This window comes from Centruroides vittatus, unplaced genomic scaffold, assembly GCF_030686945.1.
Source record: "Centruroides vittatus isolate TY-2023 unplaced genomic scaffold, ASM3068694v2 contig_922, whole genome shotgun sequence".
Classification (NCBI taxonomy): Eukaryota; Metazoa; Arthropoda; class Arachnida; order Scorpiones; family Buthidae; genus Centruroides; species Centruroides vittatus.
Window position 1 is genome coordinate 208,532 of NW_027122609.1, and position 10,960 is coordinate 219,491.

General features: G+C 27.3%; 2 protein-coding genes across 2 annotated transcripts in view; one reads left to right on the forward strand and one right to left on the reverse strand.

Moving 5' to 3' along the window:
- Positions 1-746, reverse strand: part of LOC136984548 (probable very-long-chain enoyl-CoA reductase art-1) — a 35,707-nt gene extending 34,961 nt beyond the window's left edge. Inside the window, exon 1 of the mRNA XM_067281584.1 lies at positions 561-746. Within this exon, the coding sequence (XP_067137685.1) occupies positions 561-566 (6 nt within the window). The 5' untranslated portion in view covers positions 567-746. The remainder of the gene's footprint in view (positions 1-560) is intronic.
- A 1,620-nt stretch (positions 747-2,366) lies between these two features.
- On the forward strand, positions 2,367-10,749 carry LOC136984540 (dnaJ homolog subfamily B member 4-like). Its single transcript, XM_067281564.1, has 3 exons — positions 2,367-2,696; positions 7,108-7,918; positions 9,647-10,749. Exons 2-3 carry the CDS (start codon positions 7,127-7,129, stop codon positions 9,869-9,871), a joined length of 1,017 nt encoding a protein of 338 aa, XP_067137665.1. The 5' UTR covers positions 2,367-2,696; positions 7,108-7,126; the 3' UTR covers positions 9,872-10,749.
- The last annotated feature ends 211 nt before the right edge of the window (positions 10,750-10,960 follow it).

A 10,960-nucleotide genomic window follows, 5' to 3' on the forward strand; every position in this document is an offset into this window, starting at 1 on the left:
AGATAGTAAACTTCTACCAATAAACGTTTAAAGACTGATTGAAATTATAAATATTAATAATATTAAGCATTCATTCAATTTTGTTCAACGGCTACTGTACATCAATTGATAATCACAATCTTTTAAACAAGATGGATTCAATTCTTGATTCTTTTTAATGTTTTTCTCCACACAGCCTCTACTTACAATCCTATCTGTATCAGACATAGCTTAAGTGGTGAAAATATACATGCATAGTTTAGTGTATTGCACCTGGAGATAAAAAATAAGAATGTGTTTAAATGGTCATGATACTTGCCACAGCTGTACAAGTGTATGAAGACATTTTTATATCTGTTATAATGGTGTCACTCATAAGGACATCAAATGTAATTTCCGTTTCCTTTTGCATCATTTGGGGAATTATATATTTCAAAATAGAAATCACTGTAATATTACCATTAACAAAAGGCCTTCTTCAATATTATTATGTAATATATACTTTGAAACTAATTAATATTGAAAAACAAGCACTATTATACATATATATGTAATAAACATAGCATAAATAAGTTTCTTACTTCCATTGCACTGCCAATTCAGTTTTATTTACCAAAAATTATATATTATTGACTGTTAGTTTTAAAGATAACTTCTGACAGAAAATAAGCATGGAGAGACAACACGCACGCCCCCTTGCGCTTAATTGTAGAAGCAATTGATTAAGTTATATACAGAGTAAATGCATAATGTTTTATAAAATTACAGAATTAAGTGATAAAATATCGAATATTACATGAATAGTTTATTAGAATGATCGAAATATTACTTTATGTTAAAGCTACAAAAATAAAATATTTGCAAATAAAAAAATTAAGTCAATAAAAGCAAGGGCGTAGTCGTAAATTAAAAAATGCCATGGTGCTAACTGGTACCCCGAGTTTGAATCTCAATCATCCATGGAGGCGCCATCGTCTATGGAGTTTTGTACGAGCAAAGCGCGACTTTGTGGCGCAATATCTGCAGAACGCTTAAATGCACTAAATATAACCTATATATTCGTAATCAGCGCAAGAAAACTTTTCAATAATTTTCCCAATTTTTGGCCGAAGTACAGTACATAAAGTCCAATTTAAATGTTCACGAAGTACAAGGGCCTGCTTAAAAAAGGACAAGCGCCCTAGTACGACTGCCGCACTGAATAATGCAATACAGTATCTAAAAATTATATTATTATTGGGCTGCAATTTGAAAAAATTGTAGACCTATAAATTCCCACTGTCGTCCGTCGTCCGTAAGCCTTTCCTTAATTTTCCAGAACAGAGTTAGATAGATGAAATCCGAGACTAGATATGGAAACCTTAGTGGCGTGAGGCTCCGATTAACAATATATAAGCGTCCGATGCAAATCGAAAGTCACGTTATTTCAATTCAAAACTTTCCCCTGAAAGCAGTTAATTTAATAGATGACAGGCACGATTCTATTGTTAAAGGAAAAGTATGATGTACTGTACAGGAGCAAGCCACTAATAATCTGAGGTGGAGAGCATATACAATATTTTAAATTAAATAAATAAAATTTTGCTAAATATTAATAATAAACGTGTTAAATTTAAAACTTTTTACAGATTTTAATAATTTAAGAAATGTTTAGAAAAAATTAAAAGAATTGGAAGGTTACACTCAATTTCAATTGTTCTAATATGAAATTCTTGTTTTTCTCTTATTATTTTATTCATTTCATTACTTTAAACTCGAGCCAGACAATCATTTTCGGTTTTTTTTTCAGTGCTAAGTGAGAAATTTTATGTTACTTTTTTGAATTAATAATTTAACAATAAATCACTTAATTCGTTGATCATTCACTTTTTACTCTTCCCATCCTACGGGCACTAAGAAAACCTTTAATAGTCGGTCGAATGGCCGAAGCGGTTAAAGGTCAGCCTACCGCTCTGGGTAACTCAAGATCAAATCCGGACGGATAAAAAAAAAATCCCGAGAATAAATTTTATGGGCAATCTGCCTCTGATGTATGTCGGGCTCCGTCTCTCACTACCCAACCGATATCAGGATAAGTAAGATTAATGGCTCCTATTCAAGCGTTACAGACGTGGAGAAAACCCGGAAAACCATGTGGCCAGCCCGCCCTAGCAATTGAAGCGTGCCCGATATTACTATTGCCACCTGGCAGCCAGACTTCATACTTAATTTTTAAAAAATTAAATATAAAATCATAGTTACTAAAAATGAGAAAATATTAGAAATTATTTATTACTGATAATTATTAAAAGTGACTAAAATATTTGAACTGTTTATATTATATCAGAAGTATCGCAAATAATTTAAGCGGGAAAAATTCTTTCGTACCGTTCGAAAATTACATTCTGTGCGCTCTATTAAAGAAACTCGCACCGAGTACACCATCGATTTTAATACTAAATAAGTACAATCGAAGTGGCAGCGTTCGGAGTAAACCGTATAAACCAAACCGAATATCCGAACGTTCCGGTGTAACAGATGATCTTAGAAAGTTCGAGAAGGGTAAAACTGTTGGTTATTATTGGTGGCTGGTTTTTAAGTTGAGTTTACATCAAAGTATTTTCACATATGTCGAAGAAAAGATCGATTTATTGTATATAAATACTTCAATGTTTATATTTTAAGGATAAAGGTGACGTCAGAATAATTTGAATATTGCGTTTGACGTATCGAATTAGGTAAAGAAAAAGATCTTTTTTATTATTCATTTGAAATTCAAATTAATGATTAATTTTATATCATCTTTTAAATCATAACTAGTCTTTACAGGTAATTTATAATTATTGGCGTGTAATATGAATTTTCACACTGAAGATCTGTTAATATTTAATCAGAATCATGTCAAAAATACTAATTCATATGTTATTAAGCTACAAGTACATGTGTTCATTTACATATACTGTATTCAAATATACAAATTTAGGTACTTACATGAATCTGTAAAACAATTGTCACAGATAAGCCATTGCCAGGAAGAGAGTAATCGACATCATCACTTATTTACAGACAGTGATGCAATAACACAGTAAACAAGCTTTTATTCCTTTAACGAATACATTATGAAAGCTATGATCTACCGGAGAGTAAGATGTACGTAAATAATTTTGGCGACGTAATTGAAATAGTGTTGCTACGTTGATTTTCTTATACACTTTGTTGAATATTATAGAAAATATGTTTCGTAATATACTTAAATGATAAGGAATTGTCCGAGATGAACGTATGGACGTAAATGTATCGGATATAATTTATGTTCTGACTGATTTTAACTAAATTCTATGTATGTCATGGTGGGATTCAGATAATTTAATGACTGGTTTAATTAGTGACTATTTTAAGTATAATAATATTTATAAGTTTATGCCAGGGCCTTGCAGTTTTTTTCTTTTTTTTACACCAGTGCACTCTGCACGTTGGGAAAAATATACAAAATGAAATGGCCAAACCCATGTTGGGCTTCAAAACAAGGCTCTGTATGCCTGTAGAATGAAAAGTATTATAAAAAAAATGCCAATTATATTATATTACTCATCTATTAAATCAACACCTACTGAAAATGAAAGAATTTTTTCCGTCTTGGATTACTAACAAAATTAAGAAGCTGTTTTGCTGATAAAAAAAAATATATGTACTTTTGATTTTTTAAAATGTTGTTAAATTAAGAAATAAGAATAAAATTCATTTAGCTTTGAACATTGTATATTTAACTTATTATATATAATATTTATTTCAGTTTACAGATACTTTTAAATAAGACAAACTAAAAAAATTCACAAATCCTGGTATTTCTTGGTAATTACTAAATGGTGTTTTCCCTACCTGGAAATTATAAAATTTCAGAAACCCAAAAATTACACAGAATCATCGTGGGAGTGTCCTCATTTCCTGGATCCAAAAACACAGATATTTGTGCCTGGAATTTATCACTTGCACACCTGAGTTGAGCAGAAAACATCAAATATATTAAATGCTTGATTGTGACAGGTGGTTGTAGACCAGTTACAATCGTAATAGTGAGAAGTTCTCACTTGCACATATTGCTATATTGCTCAAGTTTACATTGAGCTATTAAAAAGTTGGCAGTCTTATACAAATGTAAACTTTGGTGATAAATTGCCAAAATAAATATTACAGATACAATTTTAACAACTGGTTCTCCAAACAAAATATTTTAAGAAGCAGTTCTGCCGAATTGTTACAAACTGAAATTGTTATAAACATCTTATTATATATGTATACACTTTTATTTAACATTAATATTACAATATAAAGAACTTTTATGGATGTGTTTGTAATAACTAATCATTTTTTAAAATGTGTCAATTATTAATTAGAGCCAGGACTGTGGAGTCATACACAAACACTTTGACTCCTCAGTTTATAGTAACTTTGATTCTGAATTCTTTATTAGTGTATCAATATAGGATATAAATAATAAATTATTATCTGTGAAATAAGAAATTTTAACATATATTATTTATACTACAATTTTTTGTATTTATTAGGAGTCAGAGTCGGTCCACTTTTACCAACACCATGTCCAGTAACTGTAATCACAGCTGTGGAGTGAGTTGGAATTGCTTCTGACTCTCATGTTACAGCTATGATTACAGGAGTTGATTTTGTTTGTTAATAAAACAAATTTCAGCTGAAATGAATTGTAAAAAATATGTATTTGAAAAATTAAACATACCGACTAATAATAATCACATTTTTAATGAACAAAATATTTTATATTCATCAAAAATATCAATGTTAATTTTATTTTGCATGTCCTTTATCTATTTAAATACACCAAACTCCCGATTATCTGCATCATCAAGGTATTAGAATTACTGTAAAATAACAAAGTATCATAAGTGATATTCAGCTTCTCTTTCTCTCACAACTGTCAACTCTAAAGGATGGAAGTGAGGTGAATCATTAGCCTTAGAATATTATTTTGCAATAGGCAAAGTTGGTGCTATAAACATCAAGTCTGATGTTTATAGCACTAAAAAGAAATATCACACTAGTTCTAAAGTTAAAACACAGTAAGTTGGAAAAAGATATAAGAATTATACATAAAATTTTAAAATTGAATTGTAAAATTTAAATTTCTACCCAATATTTTTGAAAAAAGAAATCTACGTTTTATATTATTGACTAAATATACATTTCAGCTTACGAAACTTATTGCATTGTGTTAGTTGTGTTGTACTGTACATATAATGTAGTTCATTTAAAACCTCAGAATGGCTTTTTTATAGTTTAGAAGGCTATTATCCATGTTTTCTGATTTTCTGTGCACTGATTAGCATGGATAATTGGGAGTTTTGTGTATTATTTTTATTTTGAAACATTACTTAATCTTTTCTAATTGCATATAAGTAAAAATGAAATTATAATATGTATCTGTTTGTTCATCCTGTGTTTTTAAATATAGTAGTTTTTGTATTACACACATGTAGAATTTTGTTTTCTCACAGATAGAAAATGGCAATGTTAACCTTTGAATACACAAGATGTTTCTGATTATTAATGTACACACAGTCTATTTTTATTATGAAATTCATTACGGAGAAAAAGTAATGGTGTAAAAGTTAGAAGCAATTTTCTAATCTTTTTTTTAAGAAAAAATTAAAGATAAATGAAAATAGAAGGTTCTAATGCAGATGCAAAGAAAGCAGAAAATAGTTGTGTACAGTTTGTGAATTCTATAAAACTAAAATCAAAACTAAAACTTTTTACACTAGTAAATGGAAACTATAACAAGAGAGATAGCATCAAATGCATTTTAAAATTTTTCTGTTAATTATAAATTGTTGCATAAGTTTGTAGGCAATCATATGGATCACTTGGGCTGGAGCATGGATTTATGTAGTATTTCATTTCATAAGGTACTTGCTGGCATACAACTACTATATAAAACAAGACTATACTATACATCATCATGTTTAAAAATTGTTTTAACAAATGGATCAAATAAGCTTAAACATTTAATTACGAAATGAAATAACTATATATACTAGTAATAAAAACTAATAATAAAAATATTTTCTATAAATATTATTCAATTGAACTAATCATTTTCCATTATAAAAAATAAAATTTTAAAAGTTTAATTTAAAATGAATTTTCCACTGCATATAAATTTTATTGTAGTAATATCATTAGATAAGCAATCTCAATTTTATATATAAAACTTAATTTAATTAATAATAAGTAATAATCTATTAGTTATATATAGATGAATATAAATTTAGAGAAGAATTTATTATTTTATAATCATAATATTGTCCCAGATTGTAAAATGAATTAGAAGCAAATCCTCGGGAAGTGGAAGTAATAAAATGAATGAATTAAATATATGATAAGCCAGCATTTGACCTTTAACTATTGTAATTTTCTTTTCGCTGTGGGATAAAATTATTTTTGTTACATATCCATTTGTGTATATATTTCAGGAATTTTGTTATAAAGTTGAGAATTTTATATTTTTATCGATATCTTGATTTGAAGATTGTAAAAATTTATATTAATTTTTACAATATATTTTTCTAAATGATATGTGGGATTTTTATCAGGCTAAATTGTAGCTACTTTAATGATCAGAAACAAAGCAATTTGGCTTAGAGGTAGTGGTTAAGCCTCTGTCTCTTAATAAATTTAATAATTAGAAGTAAATTAAATTAAAAAAGTAAGTCAATTTACCACTTACCTCCAAACAAATTATTAAAATAATGGTTATTAGAATGATCTTGCATTTTAATGATTTAATTAGTAAAATGTTTGAGCCAGATTACTTACATGTTTAGTTTTTACTTTTAATTGAATTATAAGTTGAAAAACTTGTTAATATTATTCATTAGTGATCATTTGTTTTTGTCATAATGTCTTTGAGAGAGGTTTTTATAAATAATGATATCTTGTATTAATCCTAATTAACTAAAAAAAGAATAAAAATACTCTTACTGTTACAGGTTCTGTTAGTTATCATTTGTTTAAACTTGTTAACATATTTAAATTTTTATTTAAATATTATTTATAATATTTTTTGCAATGAATTAATTAGTAAATTAATTGACTGTTTAATCAATTACTTTACAGATCAAACTTTTAATTGAAAATGGGGAAAGATTATTACAAAATCTTGGGAATTAGTCGAGCAGCAACAGACGACGAAATTAAGAAAGCTTATCGTAGGCAAGCATTAAAATATCATCCTGATAAGAATAAATCACCAGAAGCAGAAAGCAAATTTAAAGAAGTTGCTGAAGCATATGATGTATTGAGTAATAAGAAAAAGAGAGAAATATTTGATAGGTTCGGAGAAGAAGGATTGAAAGGTGGTGCAACTTCCAAGGCTAGCAATAACCAGGCACAGTATATGTTTAGTGAAGATCCAAAGACGATATTTACAAACATTTTTGGAACTTATAGTCCATTTGAGTCTTTTTTTAGGAATGGAATGAATGCTAGAAATAGATGTATGTTTAATGAAATGGATTTTGAAAATTGTTTTAATGTTACTAATCAAAAAGGTTTTCATCGCCCAGCACATACAAAGTCACAGGGCCCTTGTAATCAGGCAAAAAGACTAAAACAAGATCCACCAATAGAACACGAATTATATATTGGTTTGGAAGATATTGCAAAAGGCTGTGTCAAAAAGATGAAGATATGTCGTAATGTATTATGTTCTGATCACAAAACAATAAAAAGGGAAGAAAAGATCCTTACGGTGGCCATCAAGCCAGGATATAAAGCAGGAACGAAAATTACTTTTAAAAGAGAAGGTGATCAAACTCCTAATAATATTCCGGCAGATATTGTTTTTATTGTGCAAGATAAACCGCATCCATTATTTAAACGAGAAGGCAGTAATCTTATCTATACGGCCAACGTCACTTTGCGTGAGGTAGGTAATATTTAGTTATTAATTTTGCATGCATGTTCTAAATTAAAATAGATTAGTGAATGTTTCGAAATATATATCATACAATTTTATGAATTCAGCTTTACGTGTTTAAATATTTGTTATGACTTGTGCTAAAATCAAATGTCACAATTTTATCCATTCCACATCATTGTTTGTTTGTTTGTTTATTCCTAATTTGAAATTGTTTTAATTGATTTATTAATTTAAATTTATCATTTCTTTTAATGATCAGAAGACAATAATATCCAACACATGAAATCAAAGAAAATTAAACATCAAAGATATTTGAAGCACTTAGAAAGTCATTAATTTAAAATCCAGCAATTGTTCTATCCTGTCCTTGCCAGATTTTGGTATCAGGTAATTACATTCTGGCATTTTCTTATTGGGAGTTTATATGACCTTGTAGAAACCTACCATAAACAAATGTACCATTTTCTAACCAATATTTAAACATCTAAACAAATTATTTTGAATAGCCTGCTTTATTTTTGTAGTTCATTCAAATATTAATATATAAATTATTTTAATACTTTAATTTTTAATATTCAATTCATTTTTTATTTGAAAGTAACTCCAATTTCTCCAAATAACAAAAAATAAAAACAAATTTGCTGGAATTTACCTTCATTTATAAATTATTTTCTAGCACTTGCAAATAAAGGTGAACTCAGGCAAAGCAGTTTGTATTTTTGCAGTTTTTGATATTTACTCATTAGCCAGTTATCCTTAATTAAGATGTCACAAACTAATTTTTGGACAAATTCTTATGGACAACTAAGTCCAACATCAGGAGACATACAAATGAATTAATTAGTATATAATAGCGAGGTCAAAGCCAAAGTTTTAAACACGAAAACATGTACATCGGACGTTCGGTGCCGCTTTCCTGTAAGCCTAGAAGTTTGACAATGGCGTTTGGAAAGTCGAGCATGATTCCACTGACATTCCAAACACCATTGTCAAACTTATAGGCTTACAGGTAAAGCACCGCCGAACTTCCGACATAAACATTTTCATGTTTGAAACTTTGGCCTCAGCCTCGCTATTGTCTTGAACTTAGTTGTCTGAAAGTGTTAGAGAGTAATTTATAAATAAAGATGAATGCAGCAAAGCAACTTATTTTTATTTTTCAAATATTAGAAATTTTAAATATAAATTTGTTCTTAGCAGAATTATAATAATTATTTAACAAATTTTCAATCTTTAATTCTTACATTTTCAGAGATGTAATATGTTTTCAAATAAATGATTTCAAATCTGCTAAAGTGTACCAAATGATATTATTCTTAAAATTTAAGTACATTAAGATTCACTGTATATTATTAAAAAAAAAAAAAATAGAAATTTAATATCTTTTATGCTCAATCTTCCTTACTTTTCCTGAGCATAAATCATTTTCAGTTTTCAATATTTAATGAAAATTTAGTTAAAGATCAGTAACTCCTGATTATTAAATAAGAAAATAACTTTGCACTCTATTCGTAATTTATAAATTATATATAAAATAGTATGGTATTTCATATGCAATTTAACATGGAATCAAACAGTTTTTTTGTATCTATAAATTATATCATTTGGATTCAAATTGTGTGAAAAGTCTTACTGAAATGAAAAAACAAAAAAAAGAATACTTATCAGTTTGTTTGAAATCCTTTTCAAATTATTTATAAAATCATTTTAATCTTCAATATTTATTTATTTTAGGCTTTATGTGGAGCGAGTGTAGACGTATCATTATTATCTGGTGAAAAAATATCATTTAAATTACCGAATGTACAACCGGGAACTACCAGGCTTATAAGAGGGAAAGGATTACCTCATCCCATGGATTTAAGACGACGAGGGGATCTTATTGTAAAATTTGATATAATTTTTCCTGATAAACTTTCAGATGATACTAAAGAAATACTTAACAGTTGTTTGCCATAAGTATAGCATAATTTATATAATTTAGTCTGTACATTCTAGTTTAATTCATTTTATCCTTATTGTCCTAATACATCCTGAAATATGTAAATTAAATAATAATGCTTAATTAAATATCATACGATAATAGTAATGCAAATTTATGCATCAAAATAATTTCATTATGGCATTTATTTATTAAAACAATGACTTAAATTTCTCATAGCATGACTTCATATACGAAAAATTCAGGAGTAGATTTTATATTATCGGAGACATAATTATGTCCAAAAATTTATATTTGAGCTTGTATATATATACATGTAATATGTACAATTTAAATATATTTTCAAGAAAATTCATTTTATCAAAATTAAAGTAATTTATATTTAGAAATATTTTTTATAATGAAAGATTAATCCATTTCCTTCTACAGCAATCATTTTAACAATTATTTTAAATAGATTGTTTTTATCTCATGCATGAAAACATGCCTTGCATGTTTAATTACAATAAGTCAGCAGTGTGTTAATTTAAATACCTGTAAAGATTAAATTTATTCTATTTGTAAAAATTATAAATAAAATTATGATTTCTGATTGTTTATAAATAGTGAATTTTATTATCTTAATATCATAAAATAGTTCTTTATTATTGTTTTTAGACTTTGGAAAGTGTCTTAAAACAAATTTAACATTTAGAACTCAAAGCGCATTGCACATTACATCTTTCAGATGAAAAATGCTGCCATCTAATATTAAAGTTTAGAGACAATAAAAGATTAAATATTTAAATCAAACTATTTCTATTATAGACAAAAATACAATTTTAAGAATAAAATTATAATTACACTTTGTAATATTTAAATTTTGAAAAAGAATAAAATATTTTTGATGTATGTATGTATGTATATATACAATAATTGTTTTTGTCAAATTTATTTTTACAAATCTTATAATGTTAATTTTTTATAACGTTAGTATAAAGATGTATAAGTGTATGTAATGTGTGTATATAAATAGAATGAAGTGTAATAAAATACAAAATCTGTATATAATTGATGATATACAAAATCTACTTACAAATGATTTGAGAGAGAAAACATGAAATGGA